A 26,613-nucleotide genomic window follows, 5' to 3' on the forward strand; every position below is an offset into this window, starting at 1 on the left:
AGTAATGCAAGCATTAGTTATGCAGAGATTATTTTTTATACATTGTTTGGTGTAGTGTATTAAAAACTAAAATGCATTGCATAATTTTTAAAAAAATTAGTTGTTTACAAAAATGCCCTCTATATTCTTTAATTTTAAGGGACTTTAAGGACAATTTGGTCTTTAGACATACTAATGCATGCATTGATAGCCTTGGTATTACTAATACCATGGTTTTGCTATGCATTAGCTATACACAGGATAATATCAAATAGGATGTATAACTAATGCTTGTATTAGCTATACATAGGTTGAAAAAGTGTACCAAACAAGATATTACTAATACACAAAACTAATGCAAGCATTATTTTGTGTTATGCACTCTACCAAACGACCTCTAATAATATTATGGCACCAGCTGAATGTTGGAGCCGATACACATACATCCTTCGCCAGTTTGTCGCCCACCTTAATTATGGTCTCATCCCCTAGCTTAAAGTAGCCAAATGGAGTTGATAAAGGCTCCAGCAAACAAACTGTGGCATGATTTATATGGTACGTGTACATATGGGATTATGAGTTATTTCCATATATTGTTACACTTCCGGCAGATGCCTGATTGGCTGCACGATTGCTTCCAAAATTCTTCCGATTTGATTCTCTTGCAATTCTTGAACCAAACTGAAGATAATGTTTAAAACATAGTTGAGTGAACTTGCCATGATAAAAAAATTCAACAATGGAACTCTACGGCCAATGAAGGACAAGCAACAAGTGGTTCCTAAAATTGCAAAGCTTAAGTTGATTATGAACGTAAACTCTATTTGGTAAAATGGATATCAACAGTATGACAAGAAGAGTGTCATTTGGTTCTTGCATTACAGAAAGTTATTATATTTTTAAGGAAAACCTCATAAATTACTCCCTAACAACCCTAGTGCTGAGGATGAGGGGAAAGGAGATCTATTGGTACAACTAACTGGTTATTAATTTTGTAGTAAGGATTGTAATACCTTATATGATTGAAAACATATCACAATCAACTTTTATCCATATTACCAATTATTCTTTATAGGTTTTAAAATTGCTGCCAGAGAACATGCATGCACAAGAAAGGATCAAAAACAAGAAACGCTGTACTATGCACAATCACTCACTACATTAAAAAGGTGGAAACCAAACTCCTCAATTAAGATATTTTATTGTTACTCAGTCATGGATAAGAGAATATTGACTCGGCGACAGATGAAGAGCAAAACATACATACCTGGATTGCTCTTTTTGGCAGAGCGGCTGCTTCAGATAAACCAAGTAAATGTGCAACCTTCAACAGAAATAGATAAAAGTGTGAGATTACAGACAGGGCGAGAACAAACCTACGTGATGAAGAGACACTTCGGCAGAGTGCACGAAATGCAATTGGAGGAGAATAAAGTAAGAATTAGGTTTCTGTTTAAGGTAGCCACCAAGTACAGATATAAAGAAAGGATCACGACATCCTTCGTTAATATAATTTCAAAACCCGCTCTAAGATAAATTCAAAGGTGAATCTAACCTCTCTCAAGATTTTCTTGTCACCAATACCAATTGGTTGATCAAGGTCAGCGATCTCCCACAACGGAATATCTAGCAAAATCCTGATGACATCCTCATCTAAGAATGGAAACCTGGCCTGGCAAAAATAGAAAATAAGATCAGACATAACTATAATATAAGAAAGTACGCCATTTAAGCAGTTCAAGTACCTCCTTGCCATTGTCAGCAATACACCTGTCATCTCTCCCTAGGTTTCTCTTCCAAATCCTCTGCATATCTAGTCTCATTTCATCATTCAGACCTAACCAGCTGATCTAGATAGAGCACCAAATGAACAGGACGAAGGAGCACACATTAGAACGTGAGCAATTACCATTTAAGCTTTCAGATCTATCAAAGCAACTTGTTCATATACAGGAGGACTTCACCTTCCATTTCTATATTTTGTCCTATGCCGACCATATCCAGCACATTGTTCATCTGCACCAGAACCAACTAGGAGAATCCGAGCTGCAGATTTGTACTTGACACGGTCACAGGTATCATCCTTGCATGACTCATCTTGCAACAGACCGTCTCCACTAGCAGCCAACCACAAAGCTATACCAATATTCAGATCCTGAAGCAAGGAAAGAAATATTTGAGCAAATTGACCGCGATTCAACATGAAAAGTTAACAGATGCATATACATATAGGTATTGATTGAAAATATACCATGTAGGTACTTGAAGGATTTATTAGCGACATGACATGCTTCGTTTCAGAGGTCAGCTTCAGCAGATCAGCATCAATCTCTACAAGTTTCCATCTGCAACTCAGTTTTATGATGAACAAACCTCAAATAGAAAGAAAAATTACAGAAAATGGAGAGAAACAAAATGGTAGACACTCAAAGCCAAGTTGCATTGTATAAAAGTGTTTTGCTTTCACATGAGCAACCTATTATCTTTGTGTCTAAAGAAGGTACATTGAGTAGGACCAGTTTTTTAAATTGTCATTCTTCAATGCCCAATTATTCTTGGCAAGAGCTATGCTTGCATTTAAATTCAGGCTCATATTTTGTTTTATTCATCATTCAGGGCATTATCAGCATGCATATTCAAACATATAAGTGTATCATCTTGCTTATTTATCACGAAGAACTCCAGTTGCTAGTGGTACATATAAAAGCAAGAATGGGAATGAATACCTTCTTGATGGGGCAATTTTTTGAAGTTCCTTTAGACCTGCCCTAGCAGAGATTCGATCAGGAGCACATGGACCGTCAAAGCTTACATTAAGCAGATCAATTTCGTCTACAAGTATAACACCAAGATAGACCAGGATTAGATTCTAGAGAGGTAAAATAAACAGGAAAGAAACATAAAGAATGTTCTATTCTTACTCAAGCAAGACGGATATCACAGATATTAGAAACACTCACATTTGGCATCCATGCACTTATCTAGTAATGCTGCAAGTATCATAGAGTCTATTCCACCAGAAAAGAGCACAGCTACCGGAGCATTGCATTTAGTTGTGTAGTCGACTGAAGTGGCCTAGACATTACCCAAGAATTATGTCAATTCAGAAAGGTAAGCTAATATAGCAGCTTATGCTTTTGCTGTTCCATTTTTTTTTTGTGTGTGGGTGTGTGTGTGTGTGGGTGGGGGGGGGGAGGGAAGATAAAGCATTAGTTCTAACCAGTGGGCGGAAATAGAAAACAAAAGTTAATCAGTTTCAGACCTGGTAGATTGTATTTAATGCAGTGCGTCGCATTATTGACTCTTGTAAAGCCATCATTACCCTTTGTGGCGGTGATGTAAGTAGGCAGTCTGTAGAAGCTGTAATAACTGGAAGAAAATTGCACTCAAGTTAGATTATTACAGCATGTTTAATCACAATTACTACATCCACCAAACATGTAATGAATGGTATTAACAGCATTACTATGTGATATTGACCTAACTTAGATTCCATTAAAGGCGAGTCCTCTTTCCTGCTATGAACCTTTTGGTGGGAAGCAAGCAAGTCCTCGGGTTTTGGTTGGATAGAAGTTCTCTCCCAAGTGATTAACTCCTTAAGCTTTGGATCTGTCCAGTCATGCTTCAAAACTTCACCAACTAAATCTTCATCTGTTCCTGAAGTACCAATAGACAAACTGTATACACCACATGGAAGTTCTTCCCAGAAGTCTATTTTGGCTATTCCGCACCCATCTGCAAATTCTGCAAAATCAAAGTGTTCCATGTGTTAAAAGATTGAACTCATTCACAGAGGAAAAATAGAGGAGATATAACTGCGCCAAATTTCGTTTTTGTCCTTGCGGATAGGAGACAATGACATAATTTTCACAATGATATTTCTATTTTTAAAGTATTAAATTATAAACGAACAAGCAATATCGACTTTCGTCCAGCATCGACTAATTTATCCAACCAAAAGAGAGCTTGAAAACTCAAAAGGAACAATTTTGTATTGAGAGTGCTGATTTTCAATAATAAAAATTATGAAGCAACAAACTTCACAAACAGAGAGGATGGCTAATTTACCAGAAAGCTCATCTCAAAACAATATGTTTGATAGTTAAATGTTCTTGGCTGTACATGGCACGTGCTCAATCATAACTATTGATAATTTAATATAGTTGTTCAAAACATAATGGCAACTGGTTCGTTAATGTTCTGCTTTAAAATAAGTTGAAGTTTCTCCAAAAATCCTTGTTATGCTAAAAGAAATCAGTAAGTGAGCAAGATGTTGAAGAAGTGTTACCAGAACTTTCATTTACAGAGGCAAGTGGTGATACAGAAGACAGCAGAAACCGAGGGTCCTCCTTCGTTGGCCAGTGGACAAGAAGGCTTCGCCTTCCAAGCGCATCTCGACCAAACCATAACGTTTTTGAACTACTCTATATCAAAGAGTAAGCGGAGCGTCAGAGAAGCATTTGTCTAAAAATGGTTCAGCCTCTCCTGCTGAAATAAGCCAGTAGAAACTTACCACCAAAAGTTACCTGCCAATAGATCAAAGCCCACGGTCCCTTGATTCTGGAAAGAAGTTCTGGAACAGAACTTCGCCGTTCTCCAGAAGTATGATTTTCATTATGTGGAGAGGAAATACGAGAACAACATTGTCCTAGATGTTGCATAAGAATTTCAGTGTCATTGCTGTCACTACTCATTTGGATTCCTCCAAATATTTCACCTAAAGAGTAATCACAGAAGAACAAACAATAGTCAATAAAATAATTAACTTTGACAGAAATGAAGATATATAAAACAGAAAAAATGCTGAAAGAAGCAACTTGACTTAGAAAAGCAAAAAATCAGAATTGTTTTTGCAAACAAGAACACAAATATTGCAGAATCTGCATCTGGTCATTTACTTGAAAGTGCAGAGAAACAAAAACTCATAATTGTGTACATTCTTTGACTCTCCAAGGTTAAGCATCAATTAAGTTGGAAAAAAAAAATCAAGCATAAGAAAGTCAAGAACCAAAAAAATCCAAGATATGCTTCAGTCTATTATGTTGGTAAAGGCTTAGACGCCGTGGTATTACCGTTATAAACAAGGATGTTCCCTGACACGTCCAGCAATGGTTGAACAATAGGATTTACGCCTCTAAGCTGCAACGTAGCACCAACAAATTGCAACTCTCCGGTGAATTCTTTACCACCACCACCACCCATAGGACAAGCCTCTCCCTCACTGGAATCTTCATCCTCCACAAAGGCAAAAACATCTTGCTCCCCGCCACACAAAGATGAGAACCCAGAACGAAGTAAAACTTTCTTGCATCCTAAACTATCTGGACCCCTTCTTCTTAACGTAGCTTTTATGTCATCCACTGAAAACAAAGTCTAATGACAATATAAAACATAGTTAGCCTTTTCAAGATCTCTCTTGAAATTGAAAAAGATTACAACTTTAGAAATTTCAAATCAATCCTTCCTCATTAAAGGGGAAAAGGTAGCTCTTTTCTGTTAATACTCATTTATCAACGCAAGCTTTTTAAGTTTTTTCCTTTTAGTTTGCAGCCAGTTTTTATGCTGCTTTTGCTAAATTTGAAAGCTGTATAAAAATGGGCATATCAATCAAAAAGATTTTAAAGAAAAACCATACAAGTTGCTGATCTTCTACTTAATTTAGATGTTATAAGAAAAAGGGGTTCATCTACGGAAAGAGTGATTTGATAAAGATAACAACTTTAGAAACTGCACATCATTCTTTCCTCATTAAGGTTCAAAGGTAGCTCTTTTCTTTCAAATCTTTTTAGTTCAAAGCTAGTATTTTAAATTTCCCTTAAAGACAGTTTTTATGCTGTTTTTTCTACATTTCTGTGTTGTAGAAAAATGGGTTCATCTCAGATCAATCAAAGAGAATTTTTTATACTTCACAAATACTTTACCATTAAAGATACAAAGACAGCTCATTTAGTGCTTTTTTTTTTAATTTACATAATTCAGATGTTGTAGCAAAAGGGGTTCATCTAAAACGATAAAGAAAGGAGTTATGAATGTGAAATCAGAAGTAAAGTACAGGACTAATAAGGATGCAGTTTTGTTGTTACTACATGAATGGTTAATTCAGTACGAGTATAAAATATACCTGCTGTTCCAGTAGAGGTAGTGGGGAGATGAAATTGCGGTTGAGAGTTGATGATAAAATTATCCTAATTCCACACACAATCACTGCTATACCACACATCTCTCTCTTTTTCTGCAGCTTAACTAAACCCTAAACCCACTGGAAATACAGGGAGGTCTCGGAAGGAAGAAAGGTTTATGAAATATCAAAAAAATTAAATGAATATTAGCGAGAAAAATGACAAAATTGTCCATTATGTTTGGGTAAGTTTAAATTAGTCCCTTAAAAATTACAATTAACGCAATAGTCATCCACCCAATCGCTTAAACTAAAATAGTCGTTGAAAGTGTAATATCTACATAATTTATGTATTATAAGTAGATAGTTATATATAATTAATGTATAATTTGTGCATATAACAAGAAAATATAAATAGTGAATATGACTGACTATTTGTGTAAAGATCCCTAAAAAAACACTCGATCTTTTTGGTTTTTTAAGTTTGAAGAAAATGGGCATTTCTTATTTTTTTCAAGTATTTAAAGCCTCTAACAGCTTGTTTGGATGGTTGTTACATTACGTTTTATAATGTATAGTATTTTTTACTGTGTTGTATTGTATTGTATTGCTTGATAAATACAACGTTTGGATAGATTGTACTATTTGCGTCATTTCGTGATGTCACGTTCCAGCCACATAAAGAATAAACTTACAACATTACTAAAAGAAAAATAGGATATGGAGTAAAAGTATTACAAAAGTAGGTTAAGAGATAAAATATGATTAGTGAATAATAAAGGAAGGGCAAGATGAGAGAAAAAAGTAAGGAAATGACACCACCACACCAAATTCGTAATTTCATAAAGTTACACTTTTCGTTGTTACGTAACAATAAATTTAATGATATAATACAATAAAATTTAAGTAACGATAAAAAAAATATTGTATTTAAAATAACAGTACAATACAATACAACAAATAACAACTATCCAAACAAGCTATAAATATAGCAGGAACTCTGAAAAAAGGGTTAATGGTGTCTCAAATTTGAAGGTACGGTTTTTTGCAATTTCTGCTATTTTTGGTTTACTTTTTATAGTTAGAGTAGTTTTTTGTGCTGTAATTTTTCAAATTTAAAAGGACTTTTCTGGTATTTTTCATTAAGAAAATTAATTGTTCGTGTTAAATCTTATACTTGTTACAAATATATATTATATTATGAATGTTCATTTAGTACTCCGTTGTAAATAAGCTTCCTGAAGAAGCTTATCCATATGGGACTCCGCCGTAAAAATGTTTATCTATTAAGTACTCTATTGGAAATAAGTCTCCTGAAAAAGCTTATCACTTCGGTATCCGATTATGGATAAACATTACCCCGGTAGAAGATTATCCATATCGGGTATAATAAGCTTATCCTTTCGATATTCTGTTATGGATAAACATTATCTCCGGTAGAAGATTATTCATACCGAGTACAATGAGTTTATCCTTTTGATACTCTGTTATGGATAAATATTACCCCCGGCAAAAAATTATTTATATTTGATACAGTAGCAGCTTGCAGTAGCAACTTACACAACAACTTGCAGTAGCAACTTACACAACAGCTTCATTTCTTCTATAAATAGAGGAGATTTCAATTCATTCTGTACATGAATTTGAAGTTGAATAATAAATATCTCTCTCTCTATATATATGTGTCTTCGATTTCTTTACTTTAAAGTCTTTATTTTATAACACGTTATCAGCACGAGACTCTGCCATTTTGAGCACTTACTTCAAATTTAATTTCTATTTCAGCGTTCATCTCCAATGTATGGCGACGCTCTTACATCCGTGGTAGATCTTGTTCATTCCGAGCATCATAAGACAGATTATATCCTTGAGGTGGTGAGCTTTTCTTCTTGGCGGTAGAGATGTGGATATCACTTACGTCTGGAGTGGCCAATTTTGTGTGAAGTAATTTGAGTCTTTTGCTTATATTTGGTTTAATATCTTTATCATCGCTTGTTTGGTTATATGATACGTATACATTACATATTTTGGTATTTATTTCCTTCATCCTAATTATCATAGTAAAGGATTATAAAGTGGATAACATTATTAGATCCACTTAAACTCCAACAGAGTTTGCAAGAAATATATAACTATCAGAAGTGATTATGTTTTGTATATCTCATTGTAACTAAATTTTGTTAACCACCAGAAGTGGTATATGCCTATAACCACCAGAAGTGATAATTTAGGCTTTCTATGGTTACAATTGAAGATAAGTTAGAAAAAAAATTCTCTGCATTACTTGCATGCCTTGATTTGCTCCTGAAGCAGCAATATCTTAAAAGAGTTTCTAAGCCGCCACACAATTTGGTGTGATTAATGCATGTTCAAATAATTATGTTCTGTTCCCTGAAGGATGAGAACTTTTGATAAATATTAGTCAATTCCTGAAGTAAATGTGACAATATTAATAAAGCTCGTAAATACGAACGCGTTTTTGATGTGAATATATTACAATTCACCTCCAGAAGAGGTAATATGATTGAGGGAATATATACTCAATATTTCGTATTTTAAATTTGCTCCCGAAAAAGTAACACAATTGAAATTTTCTCCCGAAGCAGGAAAATATTATGAAATTGTGCATTTCTGTGCTTAAACAAAATAATAAGCTATTCAAAGTTATTTTTGAAACATATTTAGAGTGAATGAAGAAATACCACAACTCACCTCCTGAAGAGGTAGAATAACAAAGGATATAAATTTTATTTTTGTGGCATAAAGATAATTGTCGCAGGTACCAGTTGTACGTAAAATATCATAAATAATTTTATTAAATATCATTCTAAGGAAAAATCATTCTTGTAGAATGCTTTGTACTACAACCATATTAATATGTTATGGTTAGTTATCGAGTACCCCAAAGAAAATAACAACTCATGTATCTTTCCTTAAAGGATGTAATGATTATGTGGTTGCCACTTTGACATCAAATATTCAGATGTTAATGGCGTTTCTCTTTGAAGGGACATTTGTCACAAAGTTGGTGATAAAAATACTGAAATTCTTAATTTCTTACATTTATAAATTTAGAATTGTCTTTATGATGTTCATTTTATTATGATTTTCTCTCATGATACCAAAAGTTTTTGAGTAATATTTGATAGTACAAATATATCAATAACTCCTGAACAACTAACTGTTTGTCTAGAAGACACATGACACCGGTAGTGTCTGATAAATATTAAATTATGGATAATAAATGAAGGCTCTCTAAGAGTTTATGTAGAAATATGTCATTCATATTATATGATTATGGTCAAAACATATGTTGTAGTAAACTTGAAGTTTACTAATACAAATGACTATCATATTGAGACTACAAATGATTGGCAGACTGAAAACCTTTATGTTTTCACAATCATAGGTGGTAAAATAATATGTATGTGAGAAGTTACCCACCTTATTCTTCAATTTTCTACTATACCGTGTATCAGAGTAAACCAGACGTTTACTAATGCAAAAGCAGTCACAGTAAATCAAAAGTTTACTAAATGCAAAAGTTTACGTCATAGTAAACCAGAAGTTTATTAAGAGATAGCACATGCCATGATAAACTTGAAGTTTTCATTTGCCATTTTTAAATGAGCTATTTGAGAATTTTGATAAGCATATACTGAAGAACTAGAAGATTCTTCAAGAATTCTCTTATGCTGCTTGTTCTCATTATAAATTGGTTATACCGGCTAAAGTTGGGACTAAGACCCCTGAATTTTGGAATATATAAAAGGTGAATATGGGCCCATTCACCTATCATGTGAACCACTTATAGATGCATATATAAGATGGTTACGTGTGTGTTCATTGTCAACCTGCAGTTTGACATTTGAAATTGTTTTTCTCAACTAAGAGCAAAATTTTCAGATTATGAAATCAAGACAGTTCATCTTGATAATGCTGGTTTATATCCAAGCCGGTTTAGCATTGAATACCTCATATTAATGACTAAACTATTGCTTATGAGAACAAAGTTTCATGTGTTGGTCTAAGATTTTCTAAATTGCATATAGCAACACTTGTATGCATCAGACCAACAATATATGATAAGTCCTCCGCTCACAATTGGTTTAGGATCAGAAACCAAATATTTTTACTATCTTTTGATGTGTGGTATATGATTAATTTCTCTACCACAATGCACAAAGATATGTTTCCCAAAGAAGATTGGGAATATATGTTAGTTTTCTAACATTTGAGGGATGGAATAAACAACTGAAAAATATTTTATATGAATCGAATTATCATTAATATGATCCTCACTTAGAAGATAATTCAAGTAAAATGCCAGAAGCATTTGTTGATCCAAAATTAAATATTATATTTCAACTGCAAATGCTCCTATTAAATTTAAAGTCCCTGAAGGATAGAGTTTACTGTACGCATGAAGCGTGGTAGACCAATCGGTTCCAAAGGTAACAATCCTTAAAAAATGATAAGGAGCTAATGATCAAAATGATCATAATGAGGAGGAAATAAGCTCTAGAAGAGCCCACGTCATAACATTTCATGAAACTCCAGAAGAAGTTTAGGTACCTAAAAATAAAAAAAAAGTGATGAGATCTCAACATGTTATGTCACTTGCGAACCGATACAAAATGATCGTCGACGATATATTTGATACAATATAGTGCACAATATTGTAAAAAATTGTGAGGATCGAACCTGTAGTCCGGACACCTGAAGATGTCATGCCATTTAAATGCAAGTCATAACCTATATGACTCATTTGATTAAATCTATATAAAGATCCATGAATGATTTAAAATGCTCGAAACATATAATTCAAAGTCTCAGAAAATGTACTCGATCAAATTATAAAGATATTTGTACGGTTTAAAGCAATCTGGGCGTATGTGATATGATCGCCTCAGTAAATATTTGCTGAAAAAAAGTTTCATATATAATGTTATTTGTCCATGTATTCAGAATTTTATATACTTGTTGTTTATGTTGATGACATAAATCTAGTTGGAACTCCAGAAAAGCTCCAAAAGGCAATTGAATATCTTAAGAAAGAATTTGCGATGAAATATCTTGGAAAGACAAAACTTTGTCTTGATCTGCAAATTGAACATTTAGCATACGAGATATTTATCCATCAACCTGCCTATACAACAAGGGTCTTAAAACGTTTTTACATGGACAAAGCGCACCTATTGAGTACACCAATGGTTGTTCGATCACTTGAAGTGGATAAGGGTTTGTTCCGACCTCCAGAAGAGGATGATGAACTCCTTGGTCCCGAATTACCCTATCTCAGTGCAATTGGTACACTAATGTATCTTGCTAATGCTACAAGGCTTGACATAGCATTTTCTGTTAATTTACTAGCAAGATATAGTTCTTCTCCTACACGGATTAAGGATACGTTCTTACCTCCAGAAGAGGATGATGAACTCCTTGGTCCTGATTTACCCAAGTCTCTGCACTGTACTCTCTTTCCCTTGCTCAGTTTTTTTTTCCACTAGGTTTTTCTTGGTAAGATTTTTAATGAGGCAGCTTGCAATGTATATTATTAGTGTACTCTTTTTTCTTGACTAGGATTTTTTTCCCCATGAGATTTTTCCTAGTAAGGTTTTAACGAGGCACATAATAATGAACATCCAAGGAGGAGTGTTTTGAAAATATTTTTGTGGATGTCCATTTATTACTCCGATATAGATAATCTTCCTGAAGAAGATTATCCATTTAGTACTCCATTGAAGTTTTCTACAAGCAGCTGATGCAGACAGATTGCAAGCAACTCAATGAAATGACTTGTAGCAGCTTCCTGGTTTGATGAGATTAATTTAAATCGATAGTGGATAATATTCTCTACAAATTCAACTTTTGAGAAGATGGTATACAAGATTGGAATGCGTAGACTCAAATATTTGAAACAAGGTTTTCATCAGGGGAGTAAAGTACGGTATGCACTCTTTTTTCCGTACTAAGGTTTTTTCCCACGAGGTTTTCCTTATAAGGTTTTTAATGAGACACCTAGCAATGCGTATTACTAAATATGTGTACTCTTTTTCCTTCACTAGGATTTTTTCCCACGGGATTTTTCCTACTAAGGTTTTAATGAGGCACATTATCTTTTAATGAACATCCAATGGGGAGTGTTATAAGTATATATTATATTATGGATGTTTATTTAGTACTCTATTGTAAATAAGCTTCCTGAAGAAGCTTATCCATATGAGACTTCGCCGTAAAAATGTTTATCTATTTAGTACTCTATTGGAAATAAGCCTTCTGAAGAAGCTTATCACTTCGGTACCCGATTATGGATAAACATTACCCCGGTAGAAAATTATCCATATCGGGTATAATAAGCTTATCCTTTCGATACTCCGTTATGAACAAACATTACCTCCGGTAGAAGATTATCCATACCGGATACAATGAGCTTATCCTTTCAGTACTCCGTTATGGATAAATATTACCCCCGACAGAAGATTATTTATATCTGGTACAGTAGCAGCTTACAAACAACTTACAAGAAGCTTACACACTAGCTTGCAGTAGCAGCTTACAAACAGCTTACACAGCAGCTTACACAACAGCTTGCAGCAGCAATTTACACAACTGCTTGCAGTAGCAGCTTGCACATCAGCTCCCCTTCTTCTATAAATAGAGGAGATTTCAATTCATTATGTACATGAATTTAAAGTTGAATAATAAATCTCTCTTTTAACTTGTCTTTGATTTCTTTACTTTAAAGTCTTTATTTTATAACAATACTATATTTTCTTAAATATTTAACAAAAATTAAAAGTGCTTACTCTTGACAAATTTATCGGACCAATGCAGATCAGAAGTATATATAAGGGACTATTTATAATCTAGCCAAACATAGGAGACCTAGAGCCCGTTTGGATAGATTTGTTTTAAGTAATTTTTAAGCCATAAGTTAGAAATTCTAACTTTTCGCTTTAACTTGTTTTTGACATTTTAGCTTAAAAAATAAGTGTTTAAAAGCACTTTTTTACTTTATCCAAACATTACAAAATGACTTAAAAACTATTTTGACTTAAAAGCGCTTAAAACAAGTCAATCCAAATAAGCTCCTAGTTTGTCATTTTCTCGAATATTATATTAAATATTAAAAAGACAAAACTACCCTTCAGGTTAAATTCTTCTCCTAAACGCTGAACGCTGCTGCTGTTCCTCTGGTGACCAAAGCAGCCATTGCTGGCAGGGCGATTTTTTCTCCACAAAGGTTAAAGAAGTAAAGGCAAATTGTAAACCCAACCACCAGCTCTGCTCTTCCATTTGCTGCCGCTGTTTCACCTCTTGCCACCGTAGTGGAGATGGAAAGTAGCAGCGGGAGCATCAGCTACGGCGGTGAGTGGAGAGCTGAAGAAGCTATTGCCGGCAACGCTGAAGCCCTTCGAATTCTCAGAGAACTCATCACTTATCCTCTCCTTTACTCTGCTGAATCTCGTAAACTTGGCCTAAAGGTACTACAAGTTTTCCAAATAGTATTTCCTTAATATTCGGCTTATTATCTTTCATTAACAACTTTCATTGCTTTGCTTATTTTTTTCTCTAGTGGCCACGAGGATTGTTGCTATATGGACCTCCTGGAACTGGCAAGGTACTATACATGTGCTTTCTTGATTTGGGTATGTGACAAAGTCATGTCTTTTTTTGAATTGCGAAATTGATTTGTTGGTTTTGAGCCAAAATCATGACATCTCAATTTCGAAATTGACATTTGGTTGAGCTACAATCATGTGTTTGAATCTCGAAGTTGGCAATTGTTTGAGCCAATGCCTGTGTTATCAATTTCACAATTGACATTTGGATTTAAGTTAAAATCATGTCTTTGGATTTGGAAAATGACTTTTGTGTTCTAGATAGCTGTTTGGTCAACTTTTTGTAATTTTGTTAAATTGTAGACAAGCTTAGTTCGGGCAGTTGTTCAAGAATGTGGCGCCCATTTTATCGTAATAAGGTGTGTTTGATTCTCATCCAACTTTATTTTTCTCTGTCGGGCTTCTAAACGTATTTTCTTTTTGTTGCTTATGTGCAGTAAAAGTAATGGTCTTTTTCTTCATTAGTTCGGTGTTATCGTTTCCTTATTATGTATGTCTGACAAATAACAACAACTACGCCTCAATCCCTGCCTTTTTGGAGGTAGGGTTAAGGTCTGCGTGCACACTATCCTCTCCATACCCCACTTATAGGATTACGCTGTGTTTGTTGTTATTGTTGTACGCCTCAATCCCAAGCAAATTGGGGTAGGCGATATGAATTCTTATTGACTATGCCGCTCCAATTAAGTTCACCGTATTATACAACAATAAAAAGTACTAGAAGTTCTATGCCTAGCAGAAACTTATCTAACTGGCTAATATGCATTAATTGAATCACTGAGCATTCAAGGATTGTTATGGTCCTTGATGTTATTTAATTAATTAAAGAATGTTTGCATTTTGAAAGAGTTGAGCTTTTGATGCTGGTTATTTCAGTATGGTGAGACAGTGGGTGACTCCACACTTTTAAGTACATTTAAAGAAGAGAGAAGAAATTGAACTTTAAGGGGAATCTTGCATTGTTTTGAACTTTATTGTGCCTTCTTGCTTTGGATGTATTTGCAGTCCTCATTCAGTTCACAGGGCTCATGCTGGTGAAAGCGAGAAGATTTTGCGGGAGGCATTTTCAGAAGCATCATCTCATGCAAAATTAGGCAAGCCATCAGTCATCTTTTTAGATGAAATAGATGCTCTTTGTCCTCGCCGGGATTCTAGGTACATGTTGCACCTCTTTATCCACATCCATACGACAATGGCCTTGCTTGAACCATAGTTTTACAGTAAAAAGAAAAGATGTTGGCGGGGTAGAGTAGATGATATATACCAATGTTCTTTCTAACATTTTATTTGAGTTCTTGAATTGCAGAAGGGAGCAAGAAATTCGTGTAGCCTCGCAGCTCTTTATGTTGATGGATTCAATTAAATCATCATCAACATCTGTATCACATGTTGTGGTGGTAGCATCAACCAATAGGTAAAGCTTCTGCAACATTTGCTTTATTTGGTTTTTTATTTTTTATTTTTGTGGTGGATTGCATTTTCCTGTGTCTCCGTGTAAGTCTGCTATCAACAGATTAATTTTTTGTTGTCATTATTAAGTAAAAACATCAATTAGATCTTTCCTAGTAGCCCTTGCAGGGCAAGCTGTAGGCCATGATATTTTGCAATGAGGAACTGCAACTTAGCTATTACCTTCCAAGGAAACCATTTCTAGGAATAGCTCCACTTGGTGAAGGATACTGTTCGCTCTTCAGAGATGTATGAAAATTGTGATTGCTTTTACTTTTGTTTCTTTTGAGTTCATAAGAAACTAAAACAAAATCTCTTTATAATGATTGAAAAAATTCACGCGTTATATCCTAGAAGAAGATGTATGCAAACTACAGTGCCAGCTTACTTTATGTATGCAAGCCAGTGAGCCACTGAGCCCCTAATGTTATCCTTCTAATGGTCATGACATTCTATGCTTACTTCTGTGTCATGGTGTTGTACACTTCCAAACCAAATTAACTCTGATGCCTATACATTTTGTGTGCAGGCCAGATTCTATTGATCCAGCTTTAAGAAGGGCGGGACGTTTTGATGCTGAAATTGAAGTAACAACGCCTACTGAGGAAGAGCGGTTGCATATTCTCAAGGTTAGCTGGATAAGATATGATTTTTGAGTCTGCACAATTTTAAGGAGATACCTGAATGGGTACTCTTTGTGGACATCTACAGTTTCTCAATTCCCTTCTATAGCATGATCTACATGAAGTTGGTCTTAAGATGCTGATTTTCATTTCTAATCTTTCAGCTTTATACAAAAAAGCTTCAATTGGATGTGAGTGTCGACCTTCGATCCATTGCTGCATCTTGTAATGGTTATGTTGGGGCAGATTTAGAGGCTTTGTGTCGTGAAGCTGCAATGTCTGCAGTAAGAAAGTGCGCTGATTCAAATCTAGACGAAGGCTCTTACAGCATTAGTATGGAAGATTGGAAGCATGCAAGATCAGTGGTTGGTCCTAGTATAACTAGGGGTGTTACTGTTGAAATCCCCAATGTTTCTTGGGAAGATATTGGAGGGTTGAAAGGCATAAAGGTATGACCTCGTACGAACAATTAGGTCTGGTTGAATATTTGCAATATCTAATATTGTGTTAAAATCTTGAAACAGAAAAGGCTTCAGCAAGCTGTTGAATGGCCTTTAAAACACTCTGAAACATTTGAACGGCTGGGAGTATCACCTTTCCGTGGAATCCTTCTTCATGGACCACCAGGTTGCTCGAAAACGACCCTTGCTAAAGCTGCTGCTCATGCTGCCCAAGCTTCATTCTTTTCCTTGAGGTCTGTTGACCGTTCTGGTCTCTTCTGCACTTGGCTAAATTATAGTATGCTGTTTGATGCCCTGTTTCCTGCTGACCCTTGCTGCAAATAACAGAGAAATGATAACTGTCATTATAATGATTTTTAGATATAAATGCTTCCGCTAGTAAAAGGAAACATATGCATGCACTGATAAAAGTCAAAATGATCCAATAGCTGGTTATACACTTGCAGTGCTTGCATTTATCATAGCTTTTTACCTTTCTATCTTTTCTTCTTTGTTTTCAACTATTTTTCTTATTTAAGCATTTCTTTTGAATGCATATAAGAAGTTTATCTTTATTGTTTAGTAATTATTTTATGCATTGCTTAGAAGCAACTGAGTAATTTTTGTCTCCGTCAGCCTTTGCCAGCTGATATGACAGTTTATGGAAACCCAAAACCATGTTAAGTTCCAACTTATAGTTTCTGGAAAACCAAAAACATGTTAAGTTAGTTTAGAATGCTGCCATTTAGTATTCTCCACCTAAATCTTGAATGTATGCTGGTTATGCCTCTTTTGGAGCCTAAGGCGTCAGATTGTTATTTACTATGATGTTAACCATCTTTATTAGCTTGTCCGCAGTAACTAAGTATATATTATTATCTCGCATATTCGATGTTTTGACTAAAAATTACAAGTCCTAATCATTCAATTTCCTGAAATTCATAATCATGGAACAGTGGTGCAGAGCTGTACTCTATGTATGTTGGTGAGGGTGAAGCTTTACTGCGCAATACTTTCCGAAGAGCTCGCCTTGCAGCACCAAGTATAATATTCTTTGATGAGGCGGATGTAGTTGCAACCAAAAGGTAAGTTTATTTAGCTTAGCAATGTCTTGTGAGTTGAGTATGAGTTTGGTTTAAAACATTTTGGACCTGTGTTGCTCGGGCTCATCCAAAGTGCCGCCGGGTGCATGTCGGATCCTCCCAAATCAGGCACAAGTGCGGCAGCATTTTTGGAGAATTCGGGCAACATAGTTTTGGACCATCTCGTGTTTATTCATTAGGATGTTGGTTGTATCATGTCAAGTTTACATGGATATTGTAGAGTTTATTGCACAATTTTGGCGATCAGGTTCTTTCCCTCTCTTCTGATTTCTGGTTTGGTAAACGCATGCTTGACTGCCCTTGTTGCTGGTTACGGATGGAGATAGATGGAAGGAGGGGTACAGAGAAAAAGAGGGGAATTGGGAGTCGTATAGTGAAGAGAGAAGTGGGTACGATTTTATATGTAGAGAGAGACAACGTGAGGAGTAATTGTCTCGCAAATCTTTGTGGACTTCACACACTTGTGCTTTGTCACATATAATCCCTACTGATACAAATTGCTTTTAGTTGGTACAGGACTTGCTACGGTCATGTCCCTAGAGGGCTCAGCTATTATCTAGTTTGACTGCGAGTTTAAGTTTATCTTTCTCATTATTTATGCAAAAAACTGATACAATTATCCTTAAATGGCAGAGGAGGAAGTTCAAGTGGAAGCAGTACAGTTGGAGAGAGACTTCTATCCACCCTCCTAACTGAAATGGATGGTTTAGAGCAGACTAAAGTGAGCAGTAAATTTATTGCATTGTTTTAAGTACTGAATGCAAATAATGGATCGTTTGGATCAGGTATAGAATGTGGTTCCTCTGTTTTCTAATCATTGCTTTGTCAGGGAATTCTTGTTTTGGCTGCCACAAATCGCCCCCACGCAATTGATGCTGCACTGATGCGACCTGGAAGATTTGATCTTGTAAGAAACTTATTGAATGTCTTGCTGTAACTTAGCATCTCAACATGAATGTTACTCTTTAGAGGCGATCTTTTACTCGCTATGGGTCATATAGTGTGGTTAGCAGCAACAGTAATTAGCTCATTTTATTCACTTTGCTTTTCTTGCAGGTTCTTTATGTCCCCCCTCCTGATTTGGAAGCTCGATTTGAGATTCTCTGTGTTCATACGCGAGATATGAAATTAAGTGATGATGTTAATCTCAGGCAAATTGCAGAAGACACAGAGCTCTTCACTGGAGCTGAGCTGGAAGGGCTATGCAGAGAAGCTGGAATAGTTGCTCTGAGAGAAAACATATCAGCTACAGTTGTGTGTGATCGACACTTCCAAATAGTCAAGAGGTCGCTAAAGCCAGCACTTACCGCAAAAGAGGTTGCTTCGTATTCTTCCTTTATGAAGAATCCGTCTAGGAGGTCCGCAGATTCATTTGAAACCAGCTCCAAAGAGAGTGACAAGCAAACCAAGAACTTATTAGTTTTGGCCAGTCCTGTTACAATCGGTATCATTAGTGTTGTACTGTACATTGGTGTGAGATACTTTCTGATGCCTACTGAAACATTGTCGAGGGAACTAAGGAGTACATAGCGTGGATCTAAGTTCTGTTAATTCCAGCGTATTACAGCACGATTAAATTACCAAAATTTTGAAAACAATTTTTTGGCAAGTTGAGGCAGTCCAGGTATGTGATAACAGTTTTGATGCTTTTGATTGTGTATAACATTTTGACGAGTACTTTGGACATATGTTCCTTAGTTAACAAATGAAAGCTACCAAATATTCCTACTAACAGAGTATTTTACATATTCGGTGTTGAAATTATTGGTTTTGTTTTCTCATTCGTTGTTTCGACTCTGGTAGCTTCCCTGTACGAAGTGATTGCAACTGCTATGACTGAAAGGCAGTGTCAGCAAACAAAACCAACTTAGAAAATTGGTAGAAATAATGAGTCAGTTTGATAAACAAACAGTTATATCTCTTGGTTGATATTATCCATCCCAGACCAGAATTTCTTGTTTTGAAGGTGAATGTGTCAAATTTGATCAACTATTAAGTAGGCGTTTGGTCATAAGAATTGTAAAATTCCAGAAAAAAAGTGAGCTTTTTTTTTTGTAAGTGAAAATGGTATTTGAAAATTTGAATTGTGTTCGGACATGAATACAATTTTGGGTTATTTTTGAATTTTTGTGAGTGACTGAAGTGAAAATTTTGAAAAACAGTTTTTTGGAGTGTTTTAATTTCCGAAAAATTTCGAAATTCATCTTCAAATGAAAATTAAAATTTTTATGGCCAAACACTAATTTAAAAAAAAAAAGTGAAAATTTTCCAAAAAATAGTGATTTTTTTTTATGGCCAAACGCCACCTTTAAGTTCAAAGTAAATTGTGTTGCATGAAATGGGATATAAACTGTAAATGGTAGCCGTATGCAGTTTTAGCAACTCCTGTCAAACATTATCTTGTTCAAATTAGGCAGGCATATGTACTTCAACTCAAAGGAAAAATCTATTCGGTAATATGATCTTAATTTCACCTCCACAATACTTTGGGAGAAATTAAAAAATAGCCAGATTTACAACCGGTCGTTCAAAAATAGCCCAGTTTCAAAAGTAATTGAAATTTAGCCACTTTTCATGTAAAGATAAATCTGAGCGAAAATACTGTTCAAAACCCGAAAAATACGCCAGTATATTATACTGGAGTTCCAGCATAAGTATGCTTGAACTCCCAGCATATTATACTGGAGTTCCAGGATAAGTATGCCGGAACTTCAGCATAATATGATGGAGTTCCAGCAAGTATAATTGTCCAATATAATATACTGGAGTTTGGAGCACCGGTGCTCCAGTCTCCAGTATATTATACTGGAGTCAGCAAAGTATACCGGTCCAACATAGTATGCTGGAGTTCATACACAGGTGCACCGACCTCCAGTATATTATGCTGGACCGTTCTCTGTTACAGCAAAATAGTGGTTATTTTTCATTGACTTCATAAACGCTGGCTATTTTTGAATGACCAGTCCGAAAACTAGCTATACCGTGCTATTTTTACCAATACTTTTGATAGAAGTTGTATAGTTATGTCCATGCAATATGTGTCATATTTCAATATTACATTTTGCAAAATATGATTATTTACTTAGCACCTAGTGGTCAATAAAGTAGAAAGAAAGTCATAAGATCTCAAATTTAAATTTCAGTAAGGCAAAAATCATTAGGTCTAATTGTTACTAGATCTTTTGTTTTCCTAGTGGCTAATAAACAATATAATGTAAAAACGCGGACATAGAAAGAAAATAGAGACCAATAAATAAGAAAATGTAAAAACAGGATTAGCCTAGTTCCTTGTAGGTTGCTTAATTATTGACTTGCATTTACATATTGATATGGCATTATTATCAATTAAATAGATAGTTTGTTTCTTTATAAACTGTCCTGAGAGCACATTTCAATTAATTGCTTCTTTTTTTTGCTAAATATTTTTTATCCTAAAAGGACTGATATTTATTAGTATTGAATATAGTACGGAGTTTAAAGAACAAGAATTGAAATATTGAATATTTGGTACAAATTCAAACAACAATTCCTTAAATACAACATTTACATGCATATTAATTATGCACTAGTAAAGCTATGAATCACAAATGTTTACGATTAAAAGTATTTAAGAAAGTTTTGATAATTCGTGGTGAATTTTGTTTTTCTTACATACATACTGAATAAAATAAGAAAAGCAAAAATGATAAACAACGCTGGAATAGCTCAGTTGGTTAGAGCGTGTGGCTGTTAACCACAAGGTCGGAGGTTCAACCCCTCCTTCTAGCGTCAACTTTCCTTTTTTTTTCTTTTCTTTTTTTGTTTGGGGTGGGGTGGGGGGGTGGGGGGGGGGGGTAAATAGCACTTTTTGTCCCTTAATATTGATAAATTAATATTTTAGTCTTTGTGATATTCTAAGTATGCAAATTTCACATTCAATTAACCGAAATGTGCATTTTTATATATTTCACAATTTTAGAGGTCTTATTAACTGTTCTATCATTTAGGTACCCATGTATTATGTGAGGTTTGTACCATTATTTCATATTTAAGGATGTTATAATTTCAAAAATAGTCCATTAAAATGGAGACTAAATCGCACAGTTTAATTAATTGAATGTTAAATGTGTTAGAGCCATAAACCACAAATACCAAAATTAAATTTAACAAGTGACCAAAAGTACTATTATCTTGGTTTTTTTGTTGGAATACATATACAGCTACTTAAATTTGTTTAATATTGTTACTTAGCTACCTCAAGTGAGGTCTGTACCTATTAGATACTTCAACCTCACTACATACGTGTCTATCAAACACAAAAAATTGACATGGCAAAAAACGTAGCATTCCACTTCTCTTAGGCGCGTGACAAGCTGAAAATTTTGATTTTTCTTTTTTACTTTTTAATTTTTTTAAAACTCAATTATTTAATGCTCATTTGGTTACATGAAGTTTTCAATTGTTATAGAACTTATTGAAGTGGATGATCATTTACTAGAAAATAATTATTATTTTTAAAAACTGCGGATTAATAATATGAAGTGTTTTGGATCTAATTGGAGGTATATATTTGCATATATAGATTAAAGTACAGATATATCTCAGCTATTTATTGGCTTTCAAAGGACCGCGCGAAGCGCGGATAAATTGACTAGTCCATTAATAAAAATGATATATACCAAAAAATTAAACCAAATATCTTGCCAAAAAAAAATCCGGTCACTTCTCTGTCATTCCTGGTAAAGAAAACTACAAAACGATGGACATCAGAGCTAAAAGATACGACTGCACCATGGTTGAAGCAGGCACCAAGGCAGTGGTACTTGAAGTTTGACTCATTCATGAAAAGTCAAACATACATAAAGACCTATTATGATCTATGTGTATATTTCAAAAGATTTTTTGATAACAACTTTATTATACTATTATTATATGTGGATGACATGTTGATTGTAGGACAGGACAAAGAGCTTATTGCAAAGTTGAAGGGATATTTGTCCAAGTAATTTGATATGAAGGGCTTGGGCCTAGCACAAAAAAATTGGGGATGAAGATAGTTCGAGAGCGAACAAGCAAAAAGTTGTGGCTATCTCAGAAGAAGTACATTGAACGTGTACTGAAACGCTTCAACATAAAAAGTGCTAAGCCAGTCAGCACACCTCTTGCTGGTCATCTGAAGTTGAGCAAGAAGATGTGTCCTACAACAGTGGAGGAGAAAGGGAACATGGCTAGAGTTCCTTATTATTCAGAAGTTGGAATCTTGATGCAATGATATGCACCAGACCGAATATTGCTCATGTAGTTGGTGTTGTTAGCAAGTTCCTTGAAAATGCAGGAAAAGAACATTGGGAATCAGCCAAGTGGATACTTAACCTAAGATGTATCGTAGGAGATTGCTTGTGTTTTGGAGGATCTGATCCAATATTGAAGGGCTACACGGATGCTGATATGGCAGGTGATCTTGATAATCACAAATCTACTATTGGATACTGTTCACATTTTTAGGGGGAGCTATATCATGGCAGTCAAAGCTGCAGAAGTGTGTCACACTCTCTACAACTGAAGCAGAGTATATTGTCGTTACTGAAGCTGGCAAGGAGATGATATGGCGGAAATTGTTTCTTCAAGAACTTGGATTGCACCAGAAGGAATATATAGTCTATTGCGACAATCAGAGCGCAATAGACTTGAGAAAAAACATCATATATCATGCAAGGACAAAGCATATCAATGTGAGATATCACTAGATTCTAGAAAAAGATAGAGGATTGATCTATGCAAGTCAATAAGATCCATACAAATGAGAATCCTTTGGATATACTGACCAAGGTGGTACCAAAAGACAAGTTCGAGCTATACAAAAAATTTATCGGCATACACTCAAACTAGCAACTCTGGTGTTGCTTCCTTCAGGTGAATGGGACTGGAGGGGGAGATTGTAGGGTCCATCCCATTGGTTGGCAAAATTAGCAATAGCCTTATGCCTATTTTTCCTATACAATGGCAGAGATCTTTGGTGAAAGATCTTACTTGGAGCCAAAGTTTGGAAATAAGTGAAGGAAATTAAAAATGCTCATGTAGCACACTTGGAGCCTACGACTCTTTTCTCCTATAAATCTTATCTTTCAAATCTCCATGAAGAAATGCAGTTTTCACATCCAACTATTCCACTTCAAGATCTAGACTAGTTGCTAAGCTCAAGATTGTTCGAATATAAGTCATTTTGACAACAAGTGAGAAAACTTCGTCAAAATCAATACCTTCCTTAGGTTTGAAGCCTTTAACCACCAATCGAGCTTTATATCTGACTAGCTTGCCATTTCCATCTTTCTTGAGTTTAAAGACTCACTTACAATTGAGTGGTCTTTTACCCTTTAAAAGTTCAACCAGCTTGTGCGTGCTATTTTTCGGTAGAGATTCTATCTCTTCTTGCATGGCTTTCATCCACTGGTTATTTTTTAGATGGGACAACACCTCCTTAAGACTTTCTGGCTCTCCCTCATCACTGATGAGGACGCACTTTGTGGAAGGGTACCTGCATGACTCTACCCTTGGCCTTTCTGATCTCTTCAGAGGTTGAGGTTGTTCTTCTCCCTGAGTGGGGTGCTCCACTTTCTCGACATCATCATCAAGTCGATCCCCTTGCTCAATAACCTCACCAGGTTGCTCCCCCTTCTCGGCAACCCCGTCGGCCCTACTTTCTACACTTATGAGATTGTTAGAAGTAGAAAAATGGTAACAAGGTTAGGGATTATACCATTCTTGGCCTTCTCTGACTTACCATCTACAACTACAACTTCACTTTCTCAGAAGATTATATATATGCTTCTACTGACCTTCTTCTTTTAAAGGATCCCACAATCTATACCCGAACTCTTCATCTCCATATCTAATGAATATGCAAGGAATGGATTTATCATCCAGCTTTGTTCTCTACTACTTTGGTACATGTGAAAAAACTATGCAACCGAACACCTTTAGATGTGAGTAGGACACCTCCTTGTTGGTCCAAACTCTCTCTGGGATGTCAAACTTCAATGGAACTGATGGACTTCTATTGATCAAGTAACAGGCTGTCTGAACTGCTTCACCCTAAAATGACTTAGGCAGTTTAGCCATTTTGAGCATGCTTCTCACCTTCTTAACAATGTTGCGGTTCATTCTCTCAGCTACACCATTGTGTTGTGGGGTTCCAGGAACTGTCTTTTCATGTCTGATCCCATGGTTCAAACAATACTCTTCAAATTCCCTTGAAGTGATACTCACCTCCATTGTCACTTCGGAGACACTTTAGCTTTTGGCCTGTCTCCCTTTCCACCAGAGCATGAAACTTCTGGAAAACATGAAATACCTGATCTTTGGTTTTCAAAATATAAACCCACAATTTTCGTGAAGTATCATTAATAAAAGTAACAAAATATTTGTTACCTCTCATTGATTCAATTTCCATTGGACCACAAATATCAGAATATACCAAATCAAGTATATTCAATTTTCTTTTAGACGATGTCTGAAATGAGACTCTATATTGCTTACCAAATAAACAATAGTCACAAGGTTTTACCGCTGTACCTTTGGCATAAGAAATGAGTGATTTTCTGGCAAGAATCTGCAATCCCTTCTCGCTCATATGACCCATTCTTCTATGTCATAAATCTGCAAAAATCTCATCTTGTGGCACGAGCAACTCCCTTTTCAATCATCAATGATCCCTTGGTGAGTCTCCAGTTTTGATTTGTAAAATAGTTCTCGTATCCATCTCGGTGTAAAGCAATTCCTGAGATCAAGTTCATCGCAAATCAGGTACATGCCGCATGTCTTTTAGAACCAATGTGTATCCGACATTTGTCTTGATACAAATATCATAAATCCCGCAATCTTTGAGTAACTTGTGTTACTCATTCTCACAGTGCCGAAATCACATGCTACATATCTGCAAAAAAAAAACTCTTACCGGTGTGGCATGGTAAGATGCTGCTATGTCAACCACCCATTCTGACTCTGGACCTGCAAAGTGCAGACATTCCTCTTCGTCATTTATGAAGAGAACAACATTATCATTGTTTTGCACCGTGACGGTTGTGTTGTCGTTATTTTCTGGCCACTGCTTTCACCTTTGCCCTTTTTTAGATTTGGGCAGTCTCTTTTGAAGTGACCTGGTTGATTGCAATTGTAATAATTTTTGGCTTTTGACTTGGATTGGTTCTTGGACTTCCCGCGAGCTCCAGATCTACCATAATTGCTTGAACTCCTTTGGTAACTCCTGCCTCTACCTTCTGTGATGAGAGCCCGTACTTGATTTTCAGGCTTCTTTTTCATCTTTTCATTGAGTAGAAGAGCCGATGTGACGTCTTTTAACTCAATGTTAGTCTTACCGTGCAGGATAGTTGTTGCCTAATTATCGTACGAAGATGGCAACAAGTTCAACAACAAGATAGCTTTATCTTCTTCCTCGATTTTTACTCCGAGGTTGGAGAGCTGTGTAATTATCCCGCTAAACACATTTAAATGTGACAAAAAAGTTGTACCTTCACCCATGTGTAGGCCGTATAACTGCTTCTTCAGGTACAATTTATTTATCAACATTTTGGACATGTATAGGGTTTCTAACCTTGTCCAAATATCACATGTGGTGTCTTTATTAATGATGTTATTTACTACATTATTTGATAAATGCAACCTGATTGCACTAGCAGCCTTTTCATGCAAGTCAACTCAATCCTCATCTTTCATGGAATCAAGCTTTTTGGCATCAACATCTAGTACCTTTGTATAATCGTTGAATGAGCAGATCCCTCATCATTCTTTTCCATGTTGAGAAACCGTTATCTCCATTGGATTTTGTTACCTCTTACTTTACTCCGGACCTTTTTTTCACCGATTATAGTACTACTGATAATGAATAGTGTCACACCTTTTTCGCCTGTGCCCGCAAAGGAAAGGGACGTAAAGAGAGTTTTTCCAATCAAAGGACAATCGAAACGGGATTTTATTTAAAGATTCAGAATCGCCACTTGGGAGATTTGTGGTGTCCCAAGTCACCGGTTGAATCCCGAATCGAGGAAAAGAATGACTCTATTTAACAGTCTGCGCACCAGAAATCTGGATAAGGAATTCTGTTAACCTGGGAGAAGGTGTTAGGCATTCCCGAGTTCCGTGGTTCTTGCACGGTCGCTCAACTGTCATATTTGACTTATTTATCCGATTTTTAATACATGTTGAATCTATGTGCAAATTTTAACTCTGTACCGCTTTTATTATTATTTTTTTTACCGAGAATTGCAACATCATGAAAAT

The 26,613-nt window shown here is 35.5% G+C and overlaps 2 protein-coding genes and 1 non-coding gene across 6 annotated transcripts; 2 read left to right on the forward strand and 1 right to left on the reverse strand.

The window, feature by feature from the left end:
* Positions 1–241: 241 nt before the first annotated feature.
* On the reverse strand, positions 242–6,270 carry LOC104246120 (uncharacterized). 3 transcript variants are annotated; one of them, XM_009801875.2, is made up of 14 exons: positions 6,101–6,269; positions 5,052–5,352; positions 4,506–4,696; positions 4,268–4,403; positions 3,460–3,723; positions 3,242–3,348; positions 2,940–3,054; positions 2,706–2,811; positions 2,231–2,324; positions 1,944–2,134; positions 1,725–1,824; positions 1,535–1,651; positions 1,247–1,303; positions 242–660 (listed from the first exon to the last, which is right to left on the reverse strand). In XM_009801875.2, exons 1-14 carry the CDS (start codon positions 6,197–6,199, stop codon positions 553–555), a joined length of 1,986 nt encoding a protein of 661 aa, XP_009800177.1. In that variant the 5' UTR covers positions 6,200–6,269; the 3' UTR covers positions 242–552. The 3 variants fall into 3 exon arrangements, 2 of the variants coding, with proteins under 2 accessions (XP_009800177.1, XP_070016823.1); XR_011403190.1 differs by lacking the exon at positions 242–660 and having other exon boundaries at positions 1,535–1,646; XM_070160722.1 differs by lacking the exons at positions 242–660; positions 1,247–1,303; positions 1,535–1,651 and having other exon boundaries at positions 1,731–1,829; positions 6,101–6,270.
* A 7,025-nt stretch (positions 6,271–13,295) lies between these two features.
* LOC104246118 (cell division control protein 48 homolog B) lies at positions 13,296–19,080 on the forward strand. 2 transcript variants are annotated; one of them, XM_009801872.2, is made up of 12 exons: positions 13,296–13,584; positions 13,677–13,721; positions 14,026–14,081; positions 14,728–14,877; positions 15,029–15,136; positions 15,701–15,800; positions 15,959–16,243; positions 16,319–16,488; positions 17,191–17,319; positions 17,971–18,058; positions 18,167–18,244; positions 18,394–19,080. In XM_009801872.2, exons 1-12 carry the CDS (start codon positions 13,435–13,437, stop codon positions 18,865–18,867), a joined length of 1,833 nt encoding a protein of 610 aa, XP_009800174.1. In that variant the 5' UTR covers positions 13,296–13,434; the 3' UTR covers positions 18,868–19,080. The 2 variants fall into 2 exon arrangements, with proteins under 2 accessions (XP_009800174.1, XP_009800176.1); XM_009801874.2 differs by lacking the exon at positions 14,026–14,081.
* A 1,951-nt stretch (positions 19,081–21,031) lies between these two features.
* TRNAN-GUU (transfer RNA asparagine (anticodon GUU)) lies at positions 21,032–21,105 on the forward strand. The gene has a single exon. It is a non-coding gene; the product is annotated as a tRNA-Asn (tRNA).
* The last annotated feature ends 5,508 nt before the right edge of the window (positions 21,106–26,613 follow it).

This window comes from Nicotiana sylvestris, chromosome 10 (genome assembly GCF_000393655.2).
Source record: "Nicotiana sylvestris chromosome 10, ASM39365v2, whole genome shotgun sequence".
Taxonomy (NCBI): domain Eukaryota; kingdom Viridiplantae; phylum Streptophyta; class Magnoliopsida; order Solanales; family Solanaceae; genus Nicotiana; species Nicotiana sylvestris.

What these genes read in the sequence shown, in the direction of transcription:
- LOC104246120 (XM_009801875.2), bottom strand. Translation starts at nt 6,199, where the DNA reads ATGTGTGGTATAGCAGTGATTGTGTGTGGAATTAGGATAATTTTATCA. An exon ending in TACCTCTACTGGAACAGCAG is followed by an intron (nt 5,353 to 6,100) that starts GTATATTTTATA and finishes TATTGTCATTAG; the next exon opens with ACTTTGTTTTCAGTGGATGA. An exon ending in TTTAATGGAATCTAAGTTAG is followed by an intron (nt 3,349 to 3,459) that starts GTCAATATCACA and finishes ATTTTCTTCCAG; the next exon opens with TTATTACAGCTTCTACAGAC.
- LOC104246118 (XM_009801872.2), top strand. Translation starts at nt 13,435, where the DNA reads ATGGAAAGTAGCAGCGGGAGCATCAGCTACGGCGGTGAGTGGAGAGCT. An exon ending in CTCGTAAACTTGGCCTAAAG is followed by an intron (nt 13,585 to 13,676) that starts GTACTACAAGTT and finishes TTTTTTCTCTAG; the next exon opens with TGGCCACGAGGATTGTTGCT. An exon ending in GACCTCCTGGAACTGGCAAG is followed by an intron (nt 13,722 to 14,025) that starts GTACTATACATG and finishes GTTAAATTGTAG; the next exon opens with ACAAGCTTAGTTCGGGCAGT.